This window comes from Astatotilapia calliptera, chromosome 14 (assembly GCF_900246225.1).
Source record: "Astatotilapia calliptera chromosome 14, fAstCal1.2, whole genome shotgun sequence".
Lineage (NCBI taxonomy): Eukaryota > Metazoa > Chordata > Actinopteri > Cichliformes > Cichlidae > Astatotilapia > Astatotilapia calliptera.
Genome location: NC_039315.1, coordinates 24,235,056 through 24,257,381, shown reverse-complemented (window position 1 = coordinate 24,257,381; position 22,326 = coordinate 24,235,056). Strand labels below are relative to the sequence as shown.

At 39.3% G+C, this 22,326-nt stretch overlaps 1 protein-coding gene across 1 annotated transcript in view; it reads right to left on the bottom strand.

Moving 5' to 3' along the window:
• Window positions 1–5,598: 5,598 nt before the first annotated feature.
• pcp4b (Purkinje cell protein 4b) overlaps window positions 5,599–22,326 on the bottom strand; it is a 41,154-nt gene continuing 24,426 nt past the window's right edge. Inside the window, exons 2-3 of the mRNA XM_026192624.1 lie at window positions 20,283–20,334; window positions 5,599–6,332 (exon numbers count right to left, since the gene is read on the bottom strand). Coding sequence (XP_026048409.1) covers window positions 6,199–6,332; window positions 20,283–20,334 — 186 coding nt within the window. The 3' untranslated portion in view covers window positions 5,599–6,198. The remainder of the gene's footprint in view (window positions 6,333–20,282; window positions 20,335–22,326) is intronic.

Sequence of the window (22,326 nt, the reverse complement as noted above, 5' to 3'; positions counted from 1 at the left end):
ATTGAAACTGAGAACCTTAGCTTTATTGCTGGCGACAAACGAAAACGTGAACAGAACAATGACACCGAGAACTGAACACACAGGCATAATTCTGAGGGTACGACGCGACACTGACACAGAGAAACACAGGGCTTAAATACACAGATGGCAGTAATCAAGGGATGAGAGACAGGAGGGGAACACACCTGGGAGAAATCACAGCTGACGAGACGTAAACTGAGCACATTCACATACGATACAGACCTACACAATAAAACAGGAAACTCAGACACATGGAACCAGACGAGACATTGAACTAAACAGACAGCTTCACAAACAGACGGGGTGACACCGTAGACAGACAGAGATACAGACGCAGACTCAGACCGAATGTAACACGTAGAACTCAAACAATAATAATAATCATGATAATAAATTGGAAAATGATAATAATAAACTTGGACCATGACATATCTAATTAGCAGCACACACGTTTGATCTGTTTTGACAGCCAGTTTTGCCTAATTGGATGACTGAATACTGCCTGTTGGATGGGAGCGATTGCGTGCACGATGTTCTTTTGTACCGGATGAAGGTCTGTTGGACTGAAATATTGTGTTTTAATAAAATAATGGTAAGTGAGACAGTGCGGACAGTGAGGTTATTATTTAATTGTCTAATAAAGGAGCAAATGCCCAAAAGAAAACATCTTTAAAAAAGACCACTGGGTGGTCCGATCACCGCAATGCTGAACTTTAACCTCCTAGGACCTGGCGTCCACATATGTGGACATCACATTTTGGGTTGTCTAGACCAAAATACCAAATTTTGCTCTACAAGGGTCTGATATCCACTTACGAGGACATTATATATATACTGTTCTATCGAAATTTAAAGCGAATGTCCTAATTTGTGGATCTCATTTCTGTCAGAAACAAAAATCATGTAAAAAAAACAAAAAAACAAAACAAATCACGTAAATCTTTGTTTTTACTTTTTTTTTTACAGGTCACAATCAGCTCAAATAGCAAAGAGAAATTAAAAATGCATGCCATGAAAGAGTTCAGGTCTTAGGAGGTTAAAGATAAACTGTATGAACTTGAAGTTCCTCACACTGTCAGGTGGACTTTAAAATAAACTGCGTATAACTTTTGTGTTGTTTTACGCCTAAAACCAAAACCCAAACTGAAAGCTGCTGCCTAGAACTTCTGTAGCTTTATGAAGAGCTTCATATCTACAACCATCAATAGGTAGACCAAGAAAGACAGAACAGCAGAGAGGTGTGTGTTATATGAAACCATTAACTAAAACTCCTCAGGCACCTGTCTCTGTTTCTGACATCAAGTTTTAATCAGATTTTAGAGAGACGGAAAATTTTTTGTTTTGTTCTGAAGCGTGAGAAGCAAGTTTAGCTTTAATCCATCAGCGCTCAATTTCCTGTCGTCTCGCTCCGAGATTTGCCAGCGGAAGAACGTTGACGTGCAAAAGAAATCAACTTTGGATGGAAAATACCTTATTAGGTATTTACTGGTCCTTTGTGCTGGAAAACTGGCTGGTGGAGTGTTAGAAGTGAAAATGATAATTGTGCTAATTCCAGAGGAAGCATCAGTCTTTGGTACAGACAGAGGGCTCGTTGTATTTGACAGCGAAATTCCTCAGATCATGCTCACAGGCACACACGCTCACTCGATTAGATCAGATTCATGTTACTGTTGGTGTGACAGGATACTAATGACTAATGCAATTTTAATGAATCAAACTGAGTGGAATCATTCATCTCCACATCTCCGGGGAGCATAAGACTACCGTGCAGAAATATCCTTATCTCTGAACAACTAACCACATCTCACTACAACAATGTGTGAGATTTTATGTTTCTATAATGTTGTTAAAACACACATTTACGAGAAAAAAAGCAGATCGGTTGATTTATGGGGTGATCGTGGCTCAAGAGTTGGGAGGTCGCCTTGTAATCAGAAGCTTGCTGGTTCGAGCCCCAGCTTGGACAGTCTAGGTCGTTGTGTCCTTGGGCAAGACACTTCACCTGTTGTCAGAGGGCCCATGTCCGGCAGCCTCACCTCTGTCAGTGCGCCCCAGAGGGGGGTGTGGCTACAATGTAGCTGTCATCACCATTGTGTGAATGGGTGGATGACTGGATGTGTAAAGCCCTTTGAGGTCCTTTGGGACTAGTAAAGCGCTATATAAATACAGGCCATTTACCATTTCCAAGGTAATACATTGGCATGCAAAGTGCACAGCAGTGCGTAAACCAATCATGAAAATGTCAGTTTTCATAAGATCATGGCTGATAAATTATTATCAGTAACATTGTAGTGTGAAGGTGATGTCTGTGGCTGTTGGGACATAAGCACAGAAACCAGTTTATTTAGATGCCTCTACATTTACAGGCTGCTTTTACAGACTCTGAGGGCTACGAAAAATGCTCCAAGATTTATTCTGGTTTCTGTAGGAGTGATATTTGTCTCTATAGGAGGAACAGGAGGCACACAGTGAGTTTCACTGTTCTATTCTCAGTACACGTGGAAAATTTCATCCTTATTTCAGTGCATGCATTACCATAGTGTTCACGCTGAACTTAGTGTCTTGGTAATTAATCTAATTTGAGAGGATTTGAGCTTTGTGACATGGTGTGTTGTCCTGCTGGATTGGCAGCCATGGTTATAAAGAGACACGGCAGCAACAATAGTCAGGTAGGCTACAGCATGTAAACAATGGTGGGCAACCCCTTACACCATTACAAGAGAGTTTACAAAAAATACAGACATCCTCGTCTCCATATCTTGGTTGGATTTAGTGGTTATTTGTGTTGCCTTCCGCTCTAGGTCGTCTTGAACATAAGAAGATAAAGATTGATTCATCTCCTACGGGATATTCATGTGTCCAGTTGCTTACACACAGAGATCAACTCAATAAATTAACAGTTTAAAGAGTATAAATGTTCAACTGTTGTTACTGCTGGAAGGTAGTGTGGGGATCAGGTCATGAATCTTTTGTCCTGACAAATCATTATAAAATCTCTTGATAGTAGAAACAAAAGATCTTCTAAAGCATTCTGTCCTAAAGCACTTATCATCTGATAAGGTGACCGCTTAATCTACTTTTATGGTCAACCAAACTCCTGTGGAAAGGATGACTGTGGTTTTCAAATATGGCATTCCTTCTTCTCTGTACACCTTTCCATCACAATTCCCAATGAGTGCACAGTTCTACCAATCCCCACGCCAACCTTCTTCACCAACTTGTCTATTCTCCTAGCGTCCTTGTGCGTCACACTGCCTCCCCAACACACGTCAGTAAAAAAGAAGACCTTGGCAACACCAGCAGGCCGTGTTGAAATGCACTGATTTGCTGCCAAGTCATTGGCTGATCAGATATTTGCATCAATGAGCAGGTGAACAGGTATGCTAATGAAGAGGCTGGTGAGTACATATCCCTGCTGTACTATTTTTAATCTTTTTTGTGCGTAAAGTACAAAAAAGGGTGACTGTTGACTTTAAAACCAAAACTACTAACATTTATTGTATTGTACAACCCTGCTTGGAGAACACAGAGCTGTTTCTACTGTAGGTGAGAGTAGCACACCTTCGAGGCAAATGTCAGGGGACGAAGAACCCACAACGGATGACACAGTCGTCATCCTCTTGTTCTTACTGTCAGAGGAGAAGAGAGGGACTTATCATAATGCAAGACGAGAACACAATCTCCATATGATAATGCCATATTTTAATTCTATTAGGAGAGACAAACACAAACAAGAGTCTGGCCCTTGGGAGGACTGCTGTTCTCTGTGGGCCTTTGGATGACTTGGCAGGGAGCTTTTTAATAGGTATCAGGTGGAAAATAAAACAAACAGGGTGCTGCAGCGAGTCCTTCCAGAACACAGTGACCTTTTGTGAAAACACAAAGATCATCCGCACTGCTGCTTTTAAGTAAGCCTGGCGATGTCACCAAACATGCTTTGTATTGATTTGTTAGCAGGTATATGGGACATAAGCAAGGCACAAAAATGTAATTAATATACTACACAGGTTTTCTAGACAGCTAAATATAAAAATACAATGGTTGCCCTTTCTTTTAGTGTTTGTTCTGTTAATAATAATAAGAAAATAGTAGCTGTTGTCTCAGCACTTTAATCCTCCTAGGCTTACAAAGCCGATCCGCAGTGAGGATCAATTCCCTGGGGTGCAAAGGTTACCACTGACCTTCATAAGCTTTGCAGGTTTAAACCCCCGACAAGCTTATTCTCTTCAGCATCTTCTAAAGAATAAGAAGATTTAGTGCATAAGGGCAGTCGTGAATTTGTTATTTAACTGGTAAGTTGTCGCAGCAGCACAATGCGGACAGCAGAAAGAGTCAGATCACAGATAAACCTGTTTAATGATGACTCACCTTATACGACACACTGCCATTATACAAACTTTGATAACTCTGCTACCATATTACAGGTTCGGCAGGCGCTAATGTGCATTTAAGCTAAGTGCTAACATCAGTATGCTAAAACGGTGATGGTAAATGGTAAACTAGCAGATTTATATTCATCATTACTTTTCTGTTAGTACAATTTATTTAACTTACTTGTTTAGTGCTGAACTTCGACAGGGTCAAATACAGCTATTTACGCATGTACCACGCATGTACCACTATTGCTGTGCTAGCTGTTGCATTTTACGAACATTTGCTAATTGTTGAGCCTCTGACTGCCCGTACTAGAATCTACTAGATATGGCCATTTAACAGTTTAAACAAAATGGAATATCACATTTTTCTGATTGAACTAAAGTAGTTGATTAACCAGTCAAAATTTTGGCATCACTGTTCGTATTGTGATAGCGCTAGCATGGGAACAAAATTAAATCTTCTTTTAGAAAAGCATCAGTGATTGACAACTTGCTTGTTAGAGTTGTGTGTTTTGTGTGATGTGCTTTGGTCTTCATTCTTTTGAAACCAGACATCAGGGTTTAACTTTTACAGTGTCTTTGCCAGAGTTGGTTTGTTTATTTATACAGACTAATGAGGGAAGGGCTAACCACATAATGTGCCGGTGTCGTATACTGTACTGCATAATGATGCGAGGCTTTGTGTCTTTTCTGTAATCAGTTTCAAAAGGAGTAAGGCTTGTTTGTGACAGCTCTGCAGCTGAAATCCTGGCCACTGGAATAATTTACACAGAACTATAAAAAAAATCAAATAATGAAGCAGCAGCCGGGCAGTTCAGACAGAAATCAGATGTCAGTTCCCCTACAAATGCAGTTTTTACACAAATCGCTACTGAAAACTCAATAAAAGCCAATTTTAAAATTGTATTATTATTATTTTTTACAATCCTTCACTTCACAACAAAATATCACTGTTGGAGTTTGACCTAAAATATATGACATTTAATGAGGTGTATGCTGTTGGGTGGTTGTAGGTTAGCAAATGCCTAAAGCTGAGAGCAGCTCAGTGGGAATCAGTCACTCAGTTAGCCTGGCTTTACACAGAGAAGGTCATCAAGCTGAGAAGGGAATACATTAGGCCAAGCTTATTCAGAACAGTTTCTATTCGCAGACAGAGTAAAAGTCCCTACGCATACTGCAACAATTCAGCAGCCACATTTCAGCACAGTTTCCACACAGAGTTTTTATTTATTCAATTTACATTGATACACATTTTGATAGTACCATGCAGGTAAGAAATAAAAATGCCTCTGGATGAAATATTATGCTCGGAATGAAAAAGCTCCAGGCAGGGTTTCCTTAAAACAGCCTTCACTCTAACATTAGCTTTTAATCCACCCACACTAAGAATACAGGTGCTTTTAGGGAAACACGGTCTAAAGCAGGACAGAAAGGGATGGTGAGGGGAAATATAAGTACAAAAACATATTCTAACACAAACACCAGCTAGACTTTATGATATACGGGACATATATGGCAGGACAGAAACCATATCGTTATTACTCTATTACTTAGTTATTGATACAGTAGTCGAATATTAAATAATAGCATTTATAATTATAGGGTAAGGAAACTTCACAGACATGTTATATGATTAACAGGCTATTGCATTCCACCCCCCACCCCCCCCCCAGCCCCATCGCAACCCTTTGAGTTCCAACTGGTATGAATTTGTTTTACATGCAAATGTCACACCGTCGTCGCTGTGCCGTCACTTCCGCCCGCCGTCCCTGCACACAGTGACAGAGCAACATGGTGCTCACTAGGACTTTTCATCGCACTTCTTCTTCTTCTGGAACTTTCTGAACTGGGACTGGATGGTGACGGCTGCCTTTTCAGTCTCTGGGTCGTCCAAGTCGATGTCAAAGTCCTCTGGCACATCCGTTTTGGATGCATCTGGAAAGGAAAATGAAAAGGTGTTTGAACCTTTCATCAGTGTGGACAAAGTTGGAGTTTATCCCACGGTCAGGTAAGGCCTCTGCTCTGAAAAGCGATTTTAGATTAGCAACCTTAAGGACAGAGGTCAAGTTGTATTTTTCCACTTATTGACATCTCCGCGGGACCGTTTTTGGATCAACATTTAGAATTTAAAAAGTTGTTTTTTGAAGCCTCATCAGCATATCCCGATAACAAGGCAGTGCTTACTGTAGAGAGATCACTGCTTCTGTTAGTTTGCATGACTTAATGGTCATATAAGGTCTTTCAAGACATCTGCTATATATGATCAGCACTGTGTGGACATGAGTAAAGTTTAGGCTTTTGTTAGCAGTTCGGCCTTCATTTGGGCTCATAGGTACAGATCAACAGAGCATTACCAAGGTGAAAAGGCATGCACACAGGTGCTGATTTCCAAAGCTGTGGTCTTTTCCGTAACCTGAAGTAGTAATGTGTAGACAACTAGTCTAGTGTGAACGTTGGCAGGACATAGCTGGCTTGATCTCATAATCTCTCAAAATCAGCTTATGTAATACTGCTGTAACTAACTACTACATTATTACCTGAGTACTCAGTAGTTACAGATCAGACCACATCTTTTGGCACAGCCGAAAAGTTTGACTGAAAACATTTGACAGTGTAGCTGTTACAGATACTTAAAGATGCTTTTTTTGGTATTTCCTGCTACTGTTAAAAGACTTTTGCAATGATGACACTCACATGCACAGATAATATGTAGCATACACAGAAACACACAGAGTTCTGTCACAACATCATATGATATGGGTAAATAATAGTGGAGCAGGGCTTCTGTGAGGGAATCGGGCAGAGTGCAAGAAATAAATTGACGACCAGTTCTTAATCCTATCTGGAGCTCAACCAACACTGGCAAAAAGGCCACGACTGTAATCCCAGTGAAAGCAGATCATATATATGCACACTACCAGTCAAAAGTTTGGGCACACCTTCTCATTTAATGTTTTTTCTTTATTTTTGCTACATTGTAGGTACATACTGAAGACATCAAATATATGAAGCTAGATATATGGAATTATGTAGCAAAGAAAACAATAATTCTAAATATGTCTTATATTATATAAATCTCAGAAGAGATGAGCCAAGAAACACAAGGAATGGACATTAGACCAGTAGAAATCTGTGCGTTGGTCTGATTAGTCCAAATTTGAGATCTTTGGTTCCACCCACCGTTTGTTTGTGCGACGCAGAAAAGGTGAACAGATGATCTCTACATGCATGGAAGCTCAATGAGAGAAAGGCAAGAGTGTGCAAAACAGTAATCAAAGAAAAAGGCTGGCTGCTTCGAAGAATCTAAAATATAAACATGTTGTGAGTTATTCCACGCTTTTTTTGCTTACTACAGAATTCATGTGTTCATTCATCTACAATGTAAATAGTCATGAAAATAAAGAAAAACTATTAAAGAAAATGTGTGACAAACCTTTGACTGGTAGAGTATATATATACCAAAATCAAATCAGTGTTAGGTTATCATTTTAAATTTCTACACAGTGGAAAATACAAAGCATTTGAATGTCATTCCAAATGTCATTATTGTTATTATTGTCCTTAATATGGTCAACAAGCATTTGTGCATTTTTATTACCTGACAAACGGTTAGAAACATGAATAAATAGCCGATCGAGGAGTAAATGAGCAGATGAAAATAGCTGTGGTGTTACAGAGAAGAGTTTTGGTGATTAAAATGATTTCCTCCCTGTAGGTTATATGAAGGGAGGCTATCAGAAGATTTTTCTCAAGCAGCATTCACTGTGGCTCCAACATATATCAACAACAACAACTTTTGCCACCAAGAATAACAGTCTAGAAGAAAGTAAAAGTCTCTCAGGCCTCCTGAAAATAATAATCATAGCATTGTTTTTGCCATGTAAAGAATAACTGTATACAATTTTTACCATTTTGCATCTGTGATGATTAACGATCCTCAAACACAACCACAAGTTAGGTGGTTTTAGCCATTTTATTTTTCTGAGCAACTAATGAGTCACCAGCAGAGCTCCACATGAAGTCTAATGCATTTTGCTGCCTTACAAAACTTCTGCAAAACATTGATTGTCTCCAGTTTGATCAGCAGAGAAACACACGACAGAAGAGCAGAGGAGCGACTCGTGTATTGACCGTGCAGCTAATCCTTGGGTTCCCTTGAGGTTGAACTTGAGTACCTCTCTCTTGCTGCTCAAGGAGAAAACACTAACCTCTATATCAAGTCGCACTTTGAATCCAGCATTAATTGATATTGAATTTTCCAACGCTCTGATGCCTGCTGTTTTCATCCCAGCGGCATTACCTATTGAGCTGTGCCCTCTGCCGTGTCAACATGTTCGTAATCTTTGCAGTACGACTGGATGAGATCTGTACTGTCTGTCTACAGAGGAAGGTGAAAGGATGGATCTGATCTGATGCTGCCTTCAAGTGCTTGAAGGGATCATGTCAAGCTCAGCTAAGTCATAAAAAAATCAAGTCCAGCTTGTTTGAGTCAGAAATGCATCCATCAAAGAGCTGACCTTTTTATAATACATTAAAATCTCTTTGTCCTGGTTGAATGCGGTCAGTTTATGTTGCAAAAACTGCTAAAAGATTTGATTAAGAATCCAAGTGGCATCGAAGGTTCTACTCCTTTAAAGCTACAGACAAACATAGAATCGTATTCATACATATCACATTAAGACCTCTGTAAACTGAACCCAGAAAAACAATTTCACTAGTGACAGGTGATTTGCAAGGGGCTCACTGAGTGATCTGTAGGCCTGCATGACCGTGGCTTTAGCAATCATTTTTTTTCAGCGACTGGCATCAACCACATTTCAGGGAATATTCATTTTAACCTCACAGCAGTTGTCGTTGGATGGCCGTGTATTAGGCTACGTTCACACACAACACGTTCTGTTTACGGAAGTAAAAATGGCGGCTACAGAGCTAGTGGGTGTTGTTGCAATTTCTGCACAATCGTAACCGACAGAATTTTGACAAATTAATTAGAGAAAGAAGGACACTGAGAAAAAAGAGAGCCCGTGCTTTAACAATGGCCACCATGCTTTCTCGTTTGTCTTCTCCGGCGCTGATAATTGGCTTCTGTCTTGCGTCAGTGAAGTAAAAGAGGGATTTAAACAGCAGTCGCTTTCTACAACATCAGATATGTATCGGATTTAGTATCAGAAGTGACCAAGGTCGGATTGGAAAATATCTGATTTGTGCTGTTCAAACTGTCATACCATGATCGGATATGGGTCACATAGGGTCACAAAAGTCAGATTTGATGCGCTTTCGCCTGCGGTGTGAACGTAGGAAAACGTGTATTTTGGACAAAAATGGGCAAAATTAACGCTGTAACCAAAACTGGCTTTTCTCACTATACAGTGAATTATACTGTATATCGTACATGGACCAAGGAGGCTGCACCAGTGAGAGTAATTGGGACAGTTTCAATACTAGTGCATAAGCACAGTAGACATAAAGTCAAACCTGTTTAGAAATGGATAAGTTACTATTCTAGTTTTCAATATCATGTCTCAAAAGATGCTATTTTGGTCAATTTAATCAACATTTGTCCAAGTATGTAGAAACTATACCACTCCCATCATTGTGAGTTGAGAACTGCAGAGCAAGGAAACGTGAATGAAACAGTTGATGCCCATTGGCTAATGCAAGCACGATTTACAGTACTTTACTAACACTGTGCTACTTCGATCCTGCATGGATGTAGCTTCAATTTTAAAGGTCTGAAAAAAGAAGCGTGTTTGAAGGCCACCAGATGGTGACAGATGTGGTTGCATAAAAATGGCTTTCTGCCCCGACCTCTGTAAACACTGTTGAGTTTATGGTCTCAGTCATTCATTTTGGGCCATGTTGAATAAAAACTTCAGCCTATTTTTTTAAGTCTTGGTCATAACATGTTTCAAAATGGAGGATTTTCTGTGGTATGCTCATCGGCTAACGACTTATGCTTACTTTCATAGTGGGAAGTCAAAACAGGACTTCGGAAACTAATGGGTGACATAATGGTAGCGACATTTATCCTTTGTGCTCTCTGTGGGCCTGAGGGGAAACTGCTATAGTGAATTAAGAGCAGTAATGAAAAAGTATTTAAAATAAGATTTATGAACATTATTAACAAGGGAGGAAAAAAAACACGTCTTCCAAATTACTGAAAGCAAATGGGCTCACCTCTGTGTTCGCCGCTAGTCATGTCAGTCAGAGCCACATGTCAGCTATGTTACCTAAGCACCTTCATTAGCAATGCCCTGACTCGCTGTTTGTGTTTTGTCGATCAGCCGTCACGCACGCTGCATGACTGACCCACTCATTCGCCCACTTTGTTTGGATGATTATAAAAAAAAATTCATTTAAAAAAAGAAAGAAAAGGTTAATTAATCTAAAAATAAACTAATAAATACATACAGTAAATAAGAGAATTAATACAAGGATAAATCAATACAGTACAGATAAAAATATAAACATGTCTTGTAATATCTACATTTAATACTTTGTGTGCTTTTATTGGGAACATTTCCTTCCTTCGTCCTCATATTGAGCTTCAGCCTGTTAGAATTTGTGATTTTCTCAGACACATTCCCACGTTTCTAGTTTCCTCTGTCAACACGAGCAGCTGAATTCTTTGGTTTGTTCACCCTCAGACTTTCTTATCTTTTTCAAATCACTCGACTCTCATCCACCCATCCCACCCATTCATGAGCTCTGCCTGTCTGCCATGCATATGTCCCCCAGTTTGTCCACTGTCATTGTGTTTCATTTGCTTCTTGTACACCACTGCTTCAATCTCTGTTATTCTCACTTCTAAAACTAAATAGAGAATAAAACCCACTAAAAATGGCATTACCATGGCAACATTTAGTTTCTCTCTGCAATCAACAACTGCAAACTGGAGTTTTGCACAGACCCAACACGTCGTCGTCATCCCGATGAATGCTTGGAGTCTTTAGGATGGATTTTCTTCTGTTTTATGAGACAGGAAGCCACGGCTGAATGTGACAGTGACAGATCATTCTCCTCACTTTGTGGATTCATCTCCTGCTCACGACACAAATTACAGATCATCAAACCCATTACCCCTGTAATATCTGCTGTCGGGGTGCCGCACCCGCTCGTCTGATTTTGTACTTTCAGCAAGTAAAAGAATAAATAAACAAGTCCATGGTGCTGTTGTGTGGTATCTGCTGAAATTTAGGCCTAATTGCTATGAGGTCTGAAGCTAAGGTGATTTAGTTTAAATGGAATAGATTCATAAGAGTCATGATAAGACCCTCCTTGGTTGGCTTTCTTTCAGAATGCCTTTTAAAAGCCGCTTTGAAGCCCACTGAAAGTTGGGACATCTTATTGATTTCACTGCTTAAAACCAGTTGAGCCATGAGAGGGATTTGTGTGAGCCGGGGACGAGAGACATGAAAGAAGGCTTACAGACCTTGAGACAAAAGAAAGTGATTGTTGAAAGTAAAGTAGAACTTATTAAGTTTTCGCACAGCATGTAGACGGCTATTTTAGCCCACGTTACTGCAGCAAGTTATTACATCTGTGAGTAAAATGGTCTGTGCTGCATACTTTACGCATATTTTTGCTGTTGTTGCTAGCAGCATGCCACAAAGACACATAATTTGCTCCTATTTCTTTAATTGAACCTACAACCTGCAGTGTGTTCTTACAAAGTCTGAGTAACTAGACAAAAAGGATAAAAGAGGAACTGGCTTAAAATAGACTACAGCGGAAGACCAGTATCTGCAAGTAATGTCCTTAAGAAATAGGAAAAATAATAATAATCCAATACAGGACCCGAGAGACGCATCTTTCCCTTCAGTTGATTTAACTCCTTCTCACTAAACCCCCATCTGAAATCTTCTCAGTGAACAGGTGGCTGCAAAGAAGCCATTCTTAAGGAGGTGAAACAAGGAGAAAAAAAGATGAGCTATGCTAAATTACACAAGAGCTGGACTGAAAGACACTGTCAGGTCTGATGGAGTGATGGTTCCAAAATCGAATGTTCTGGATAAAATCATCTTCAGTATGTATGGAGGAGGTCAGGAGACAGGTGAGTATCTACAGCCATCTGCACAACACTGTGGCTGTTCTGTCATGGGGATCAATTTCAACCAGTGGTGTTGGAGATCCCTTTAAATCTGATGGAAATATGAACACAGAAAAGTACCTCAACATTACTGGAGCAGTGTGGGATCGTCTTGACAGCGAACAGAATAAAAGGCAGCCAGCATCCAATAAAGAGCTTTGAATGTCCTTCAAGAAGCCAGAGAACTATTCCTGAAGACGACTTAGAGGAATGACAAGAAAGCTTGACTCGGGCTTGATTCAGGCTGTGTTGCTGAAAGTGAAGGTTTTTGTGTCAAACATTGACTTTCAATCTCATTAGAATTGTAGAAATTTTATTTCCATGTGTTACAAAATCACTGCATCTATTTCTCAAATGCCACAAAATAGAAAAATGCAACACATTTTTCCACGAACTTAGTGAAGATAAACAATCTAGATCTTTTGCTTCTAAATTCTTCACTTTGGGTCTTATTCTCAGAAAGCAGTGTGCAACACACCAGGAATTATAACTGGCAGGAATATGCAGTGAATACCAGGGGTGACAATGAAACACCCGACAGCCCCTTCACAGGTGTTACACAGCTGTAAAAAAAAGGGTTACAAAATAGTAAAATGCTGCTTCTGGTGCTGAAAGGATGAGATTTGTATTTACTTTTTGTTTGCGTTCTTGTTAACTATTGTGGGTCTGTAGCTTACAATATAAAGCATTGTTGGGATTCTGCTATGTTGGCATCATCAACAGTAGATGTCACAGTGAATGGAAGTTTATTTGTCAAGTATGTAACTTGAATCAGTGACACTTACAGCATATAAGATCATAAATTGAGCTTAAGAGTCTAAAGTGTGGCCTGGACTGTATCATTATACAATGCTATCAGTAATATTGATCAGGTGACACAAGGGGAGGCATACTCTGGCGTCTGATTTGCATAGCAAGAGATAAGACGCAGTAAAGAGACACCTTATCCAAATGGACCCAGTAGTGCAATTGCCACATATACACCTGTGAAGCTTAAAGTAGACTGGGAATCCTTGAGATAGACAAGAAGCAAGAAATGTCCTCCAGCTATCAGAACAAGCCAGTCAGAATTTTTAAACGTTTTTGGCATTTTTTACCATGGCACCTCTAAATTTTACACAAAACGAATAACAGAGTTGCTGAAAGATCTGGACTTGAAAGAATTTTGTTTAACTATGACATATGGTGCACACAAACAGAACCTCCCAAGAGGTTTTAGCCTCCCAAAGAACAAAGCGCAATAGAAATAATATAACCATTTTTTTAAGTCAATTTTCATTTGTGTGAACATACAAAATATTTTTCACATTTTTTGTCTATTAAATTTCAAAAGATAACTAAAAAAAGACTCCTTAAGAAAGGAAAATGCATCTTAAGTAAGGTAACACACGCTGTTCCCAGATCAGTTGTGCTCAATTGCAGTCACCCTACAAAGACTCATTTGGAGCCATGAAAAATCCTCATATGTACTGTGTGCATATATATTTATGTGGGTAGAAATGTGTGTGTACAGTTTAAAGCCAGCGTGAAAGTCAAGGAAACATCGTCAACCCCTGAGGCCATGAGACACTAGAGAGGCGCAGAAAACCGCGAGAGAGACGATCGATATGCGCATAAACGTGGAGGACCATGTCAGCATCGATTGGTACGGTTTTCCCCTTTATGTCTACTTTTTATTTTAATGTTTTTTCTCTTTCTTTGGCAAGGAAGCATCTGTGTAATCTACTTGCACATGGCATCAGATTTGAAAGAGGAAGCCAGAAAACATGGTGCATTCAAAGGCCTGAAGAAGAAATACTGTTTGTGTTTTCAGCTCCTGAAACAGAAATACAGTGTGCATTCAATAACATTATCCAACAGAATAGGAAGAATTCGTTATGGTTATAATTTAGTACAGTAAAGCTAATTAAAAAGTATGTAGAAAATGGGTCATCTTCACTTTGAGGGCTTGTCACAAGCTAATTATACAAGGATGACTTTGATCTCTAAGGTGAGCCCGCTTGAAATTACGCCTGTGCCTGTTTGAAACGAGGGGGAGGGGCCGTTGGTGGAGCAGTTCCACATTGTTCTTTAACATTACTTTGCAAGCTTAACATTTACATGAGGTAACTGAGCTGTTTTCATGTGTCATGTCCCACATGAATAAGCAGATAACAGGGGGCACTTCCCATATGACAGCATCACTGTGCCCCATCCTTAACTGCTACTGTCAGTGTGGTTTGTTCATGAAGTATCATGTAAAGCTGTGGTACTAACAGCTGTTTCAGTGGCAGGGACAGTCTGTGTCGTACTTGGGCTCATAAGGTCACTGAAGAAATGAAACATATGGTACAAACACATGACATCTGGACTCCAACCACGTCTGCCAATGTCACAGAAGCCCACTAAAAGGTTCTGAATAGTACACTGACTTCAATATACACCGTCACCTGTTCAACTACTCATTAATACAGATATTGAATCAGCCAATCACATGGCAGCAGCTCAATAAATTTAGATATGTAGACATCGTCAAAACGACCATCTGTAGGGTTTATAGAGATCGGACCAAAAAAACTGTTAATTTCCTTGAAGAATAATTTTCAACAAGAATTTTTTTTCTGATTACAACAAGACTGTAACTAAATAAAAAGGACAAAAAATATGATAAAAATGTATTGATACATTTGTCAACCAGTAGAAGTGAGATGAAATTCAAGGGAGACGAGATCCAATCAGAACTAACTAAGTTGCGTAGATGCGAGTTGAGTTGGGAAGTGATTTTTTTCTCCCTGTTTGCCATGAAAACATAAAAAAATGTCAACGCTAGGATAGATTTCTGAAATCTGAAAGACTTAAATAACTATTTAAAATGCAAGTCACTACAGTCAACCTGTTGTGGACGAAGCATAAATGAGTTGGATGAAAGAATGAAAACAGAGGCCTTTCACCTAGGACAATGAGGTTTGTGCGTAGTGAAAAAAACAATAGTAATATAAATTTTTACTGTTAATAGTTTAATGTTTTCAGTTTAACTGCCTGGTTGTGTTCAGGTATTGTATAGCTGAATAAAGGCTGGGGTTAAAATACGCCCTTTCAAAAACATTAACCGTGTATTCAAGCCCTGAAAGCACAACTCTCCTACATGTGACATTATAAAAATGTGCCTGGCTGTGCTCTTCACCTAGCTGCTATTACAATTTGAGCATAATGCACACCAATCTCATGTTTCTTTTGTAAGGTTTTCATTGTCTGAATCATTCAATCGCACACATTCACAGTTGCTTTGACTCTACTCTCTTTCAAGCACTGTTAATGTCAATATAATACATGAATTTCTCAAATTAAATGGCTACAGGGAAGCTAACTGAAAAACTTTAAAGTGAAAAGTTTTGTATTTTACACGTTTAAGTTTAGTCATTTTAGCTAAACAGGCTGAATTATTCTGTAAATGAGGTGAACCTTGAAAAGAAATATAATTACAGATTAGTTTACACATCAAACTCTAAAAGCCTCAAATGAAGGTCCAGGTTCCTCTGCGGTTAGATAAACAAACCTTACGATGGTTTTGCACTAAAGTAGTAAAATTAGCAAAATTTCATCATGTTGCATCATGAAAATAAATAATATTCCAGCTATATATTTAACAAATAGCAGATAGGACACCCTGCAAATGACCTCTTCTGATCAACATCATTTGCAGTTACTTCTGTTTTATCTATGTCAGGTTTTGCACATTATTATCACTCTGCAGACTTTTTTTGTACGTTTAAAACAATAAGAGCCTGTTGTGTCACTTTCTGAATCACTTTCTTTTAATAAGAGTGAAATATATGAGCACCAGCAGCCAGCACTCTCTAACTCTTTATGCAGAAAAGCAGAAAAAAGATTCATTTGTATCCACTTGATAAACATTCAATCTGGCGTCCTTATCTTTGCAGTAAACACTTGCATCCTCCACCCGCTGGTATCAGGGAAACAGCCCCTTCTGCATCTCTGAGGTGCATCACAGCTGCATGTACTTAAATGTACCCAGTTCAAAATGAGTTCCAGTGCATATGAATACATCTGCTTGTGGCTGTCCTTGAGCCCGTGAGAGGTTGCCTCTAAAGACTGTGCTGTGGGCGAGTCAATAGCAGCGTTACTCCCCCTCCCCACCCCCTTCGCCCACTCTCTCTCTCTCCCCCCACATCTCTGTGTATTAAGAAACACACTTCAGACACGCTGGGAAAGCAGTTTTTACAGGCTTCAAATTAATTTTCAAGGTCAGACAACAAAGGCGCATTCTGTGTTTGTGTATGTGTACTGCGGGCCGTGTAGTTTCCTTCACTTTCTCTTTTCATTAAGTGAGTGAAATGCTAGAGCTGAATTTTAAAGGCAGTGAAAAATTAGTCTCCTGCATCACAGTGTTTACCCTGCTCGAGATAATCCCGTTAATTGCTGTTGGTGAATAATGTAGCTGAAACAGCAGCTCGGTTTAATTGGAGCGACTTTTTGTTTTATTTTAGACGGGGTCAGCTGCTGCGTGAACTTGGTTCCAAGCTTCTCTCAATCGCAAATGAGGATGCACTTTTCAAACGCACTTTCCAGGCAGATTACTCCCTTAAGTATTTCTAACTCTTTCAGGTGGATAATATAAGAAATTGAAACATTGGAACAAAAGATTTGCTTTGATTCTATTGAAGTTGTATTACCTTACAATATAAAGTGCCTTGAGGCGACTGCTGTTGTGATTTGATCCAATAGAAATAAAACTGAATTGAAGTTGCTTTATGTAACTTTATCTATACAATACATCATTATCTTTGCAAAAAAAAAAAACCTCACCATCACACTCATCAACTAATTGCACATAAACTGTAATATTTTCTGACAATACTGCCTGTGTGTAATGCAACAAACGTCGGTGTGTGTTTGCATCTTAGGTTTTTGGGCCATTCCTTTGAGTTTTAGAGGTTTGGGAATTATTTTTGGTCTAATGAAATGTTTTCGGTTTTAGTCCTATGGTATTCTGTGTTTCGAGTTTAAGGTTATTTCCATTGTATTATATTCTTATTTCTGGAACTGTATCTGTCCCCTCTTTTGTCACCTGCCCCTTGTCTTGTCTCTTTGAGTAGTCAGCCTTTGTCACTGTATTTGGTTAACTTTGGTCCGTCTAGTTCATAGGTTCTTGTCTAGGTCATAGTGTGCATGTGTTTATCTTCTTATTCTATTCTGTGATCCCTGTTATGTCTCGCTCTCTGGTCTCTCTGTTAGTTGTCTCAGGTGAGTCATCTTTCAGTCACGTTTGTGTTCTGTTCCTGTTTCTAGTGTCTGTTTCTGAGTTTGTTATGTTTCCTGTTTTATTTTGATAGTCCTTTGTCTCATGTGCATTGAGTTCCTGTCTTCCGTGATTCCCTCCTGTGTATTTATTGTCCGAGTCTCCCTCTGGTCTTTGTCGTTGTCATACTTTCCCCCATGTGTGCGTGTTCAGTTTTGTAACTTGCAAGTGCTTGATTCCTGGTTAGTCTGAGTTTCTGCATAGAGTATTTCGCTCCCCAAGCTCTGGCAATAAATGCTGTTCAAAGTTCGGTCGTGTCTCCAGATCTTCAATTGGGTCTGCACTCTGCCAGCCACATATTGGCCACTTTTTTGGCACCTTTGGGTTTTGTGTTTCTGAATTTTGTTGTTTGAATTTCTGTGATTTTGGAGTCTGATTCCTGTATGATTGTGAGTCTTAGTTTGAGTCTACAATTCATTTTTATCCATTCAGTTCAGTTCAGTTTTTAATCCCAACAAACATTTCATGGTTGTATAATGGTCAACTGGCCGTCTGTTTGGTTTGTTTTTTTACATGTATGAACAATGGCTCCAAATTTAACCACTGCAGTGACGTCGGTTTCAGGTACTTCTTCAGGTTGCTTGGACATCCTTATTAGACTTTCTACCAACAGAAAGCTTAAGAATTGTTTCCTACTTACTATAGATTAGAATGAAAAAACAAAACATTTTCTAGTTTGCGTCAGTGGTGACGCAAACTCATTATCGCACGCTTCCAGCCCTGTTTTCTTTCCTATTGAGGTGTTTATACACACAAGGAGCTGCACCCCTGGGTTTATGATGCTGACATCAGGGACAGAGCGGTGATGCTTCTAACAGTCGAATGTGTTACCATCTTCATTCAACAAATGAGGCCCAATTTACATGTGCACAAATGTAAATGACTTAAAAGTAGAGAAGGTGTGTGGCCATCTATTAGCAACTAACCAGATTGGTTCTCTAGGAAAGACAAAGAAAGTGTAGAAATACATGGAACCATCAACAGTCATCTCTCTTTTGTTCGAGTTTTCAGACATACCACGACTGCTTTGTCTGCTTTGCTTTGTTTGGCATCAGGTTTTTAACTATGTTTCCTGTGATGTTTTGATTTTTATGAGTTGCAGTTTTAGCTCCACAAGTGTTTTCTCTCTGTCATCATCTTTCTCTCTCTCTCATAATCTTTCTGATGATGCCTGTTCTCCTCTCTCTCTCATGGCTACTGTTTAGCATTCGTCTATTTCCTGTTTTACTTTGAACTTTCTTTAATGCCTTGTGGTTGTTGTACTTCGTGCTTTGTGATTACATACAAAACTGCTCCACTGTGTACTAGTTACACATTCGCCTAACAAGCAAAAGATCCCCGGGTGGAGACACAAATCCCCTGGGGGTTGCACCAGGAAATGCATCTAGTGTTAAAAATCTGGGAGCAACCGACAGTATCCTTTTACAGAGCAGCTGTTGCTGCACAGAACACGTCACGTCTTCACGAATTTCTATGGTTTGAAAATATAGCTCCAAGTGATTTATTTTTTGTGAGTTCAGGACTTCTGAGTGTGGCATGCCTAATTAAAGCAGTCTCTACTTCATTTAAAAAAAAAAGAAGTTTTTACATGACTAACATATCTGATTTGTGACATACAGGTGTCAGTGTAACAGCGGTGCTATTGAGTTTTAATGCAGTTTCCCACAAATAAAGTGAATAAGATCCGAGATTCACTGTTTTATCTCATAAAAATAGCGCAGCCTACTTGGTCCCATCTCAATCCGTGATGCGCTGCTGAGTCAGGGCATCAAATCAGCGCCATGATTTAGAGAAGGTGAAAGCTGGGAGGATATTAGTTCTCTCGTTGAAGCCTTTATTTGCTCTGCTGTGATGGGTTTAATGACAGAAAGCTCAACAATAAACATGATTTGTAACGTGCTCGGTGCACAGAGCTGTGCTTTATTTCCCCCAGGACTGAACTCATACAGGCCGTCTGTCTCTGCTCAGGGAGGCAATCATCAGAGAAGTGTGTTTACAGACACTGGTGGTCATCTCACTTTTGTCTCCTGGTTTTTAGGGTGTTTTTTTCCAGCTGAATCAGGATATCAAAGTTGCAAACAAACCTCTTTGTCAAATAATGTAAAGCCATAAAGTATAAGCAATATAAACAAGGTGATCTTCTGTCAAGCAGGGGAAGAGATTATTATATTGTTCTGAATAATAAGGAATAATTTGATAAAAATCACATAATCTCTGACATTTATCAAATGTTCTCCATGTTATATATGATGACATCATTCCCTGAACTCTTGTAAGAACAGATCTGATGGAAAGCCTGAGGTGAATTTGTGTCTTTGTGCATGTCCTTCTCTCCTTGTTGCTGTCCATCTACTGTCATCTGTCTTCTAAAACCATCCTATACTGTAAACTCCAATCTCCTCTCCCCTAAACCAACAGTTTGTTTCCCCTAAAATAAATGTCCAAGTATATTCCAAAGGAAATAACAAACAAACATATCGTTTTGTGACTTTTTTACCTTGTCCTCCAGAAGTCTTATTGTTGCCAGCAGCAGCTCCAGATGTTTGTCTCTGCAATACAAAAAACAAAATGTAAGAGTCAGTGGAGCGCAGATTTCTTCTCATTTTAATCCACCAGACTTTACTCTGACAGCATCCTGTCTTTGTATCCAAAGGGCCTGAGTACGTGCCACTGGTCTGTGCTCTTATTGGTTATTAAGACCCAGTCTCATGATTGCTTCTGACATACTGGAGGCTACGCTGGCACGCCTTCCCCATGACAGCCAGAGGGGGTCTTAAATGTGGCCACGTGGGCTGGGCAGTGCAGGCCCTGTGGACCAAGGAGCCCGTGACAGTAGAGACAGTTTACAGTAAGACAGGGACTGACACAGTACCCGAGGGGTTGCTCTTTACTATGACTTGTCACTGTGACACTACAGAGGTCACAATAGTAGCAACATGTTTTCTTTTCTCACTATTTATGAGATAATATAAGTATATCTTATACAGCCTCATGCAGCTGGATAAGTACTTAAACCTTAGTTTTAAATAAGGGCTTAAACGACAACTAAATGAGGATGTGTACATTGTAGGTATAGTTTTATTGTATAATAAAGTCCAATTACATTATGTACCTTCATTCTAATACCACATTTCACATCAGTTTATAGTATTAACAAGTCAATAGTATTTTGCACAGGTCCAAAACAACCTGTTTGCTAAATACACTTTAAATAAATAAAATCTAGATGTTACATAATACAGATAGCCACGCTTAGCTGATATAGCATTATCATTATGCCCTTAAACACTAAAGCAGCGACATTTATCTAAATGCCATGTCTCATTATCCAACAGCCATTTATTTGCCACATCATATTAACTCTGTATTCCAAACACACTCGCTTTCCCCCATCAAACTGCAAATAAGCACTAATCTCTAGAGAAATAACACACACACACTCGCACACGCTCAGTTAATGTATGTAATACCCATTTCTGCCAACACAACATGTGATTTTCTCAGCGTGTACATAAAGTGAGCCCAAACACCGGGGAGTTTGAAAAGTTTTGCCTCGTAATGAGATATCAGTCTGCTGGGAAAATAAATGTTCATCTTTTTTTTTTAAATATCGGTCATAAAAACAAGTTTATGTAAGAAAAAAACAACTATATAGCTCTTGGTAGTAAAATGCCTTCATTTGTATGTTAAAGTGTTTGGGATCCAGACAGGTACTCTCAGCATTAGAGGCATGAAAAGGGTAAAACATTATAGAAGAGTATAAGAGTGACACTTCATCACAGTGAGCAGATTAGGCAAAGCTATTCTTAGAACCATATTATAGCTTTTAATATGCAGCACAGCAAGGAAGAGAAGGCACATCATCATCATCATAAAGGAACCAAATAAAAGAAGTAAAGACGGATTAAGGAAAGGAAGGGAGGAGGATGGGCTGCAGCGAGGAGCAACATCTCAAGCCTTTTGCTTTTTCCTCTTTTTTTTTGGTGAGTAGCTGAGTGTCAAAAGCCAGCACACATTTTGATCAGTCGTTGTCCAATGAAAAAAACTGTGACATCCTTGTAAAGCTGTGTGCGTTCATATTATTTAAAAAAAAACATCACAAATCTTTTTGTGTCTTTATTTTGAAAAAAAAAAAAAGCATTTAGTTGATACTTTAATGTTGGTGATTAGTCAAGCAAGCAAGATAATTCACTTCCACAGCCTATCAGCAGATGTCTATTTTTAAAAAATATATTTATATAATTTCTTAAGCTTCAGCTGGTCCAGAATTCAGTTGCTTGTATTGTCACTACAGTCCACTCACCACATCACTCCTGTTCTGCAACAGCTTCAATGGCTCCCACTTAAATTCCACATTAATTTCAAAATGTTTCTTTGGCCATTCAAGCCATCCACAGCCTCGCCCCTCCATGTCTGTCTGACCTTCTCCAGGTTGCCACTTCCCCTCGCACTCTTAGATCTTCTTCCTCCCTCCACTCGTCTCACAAGAATAGGGTTCAGAGCTTTCAGCTGGTCTCCTCCCTGGCTTTTGAACTCATAAT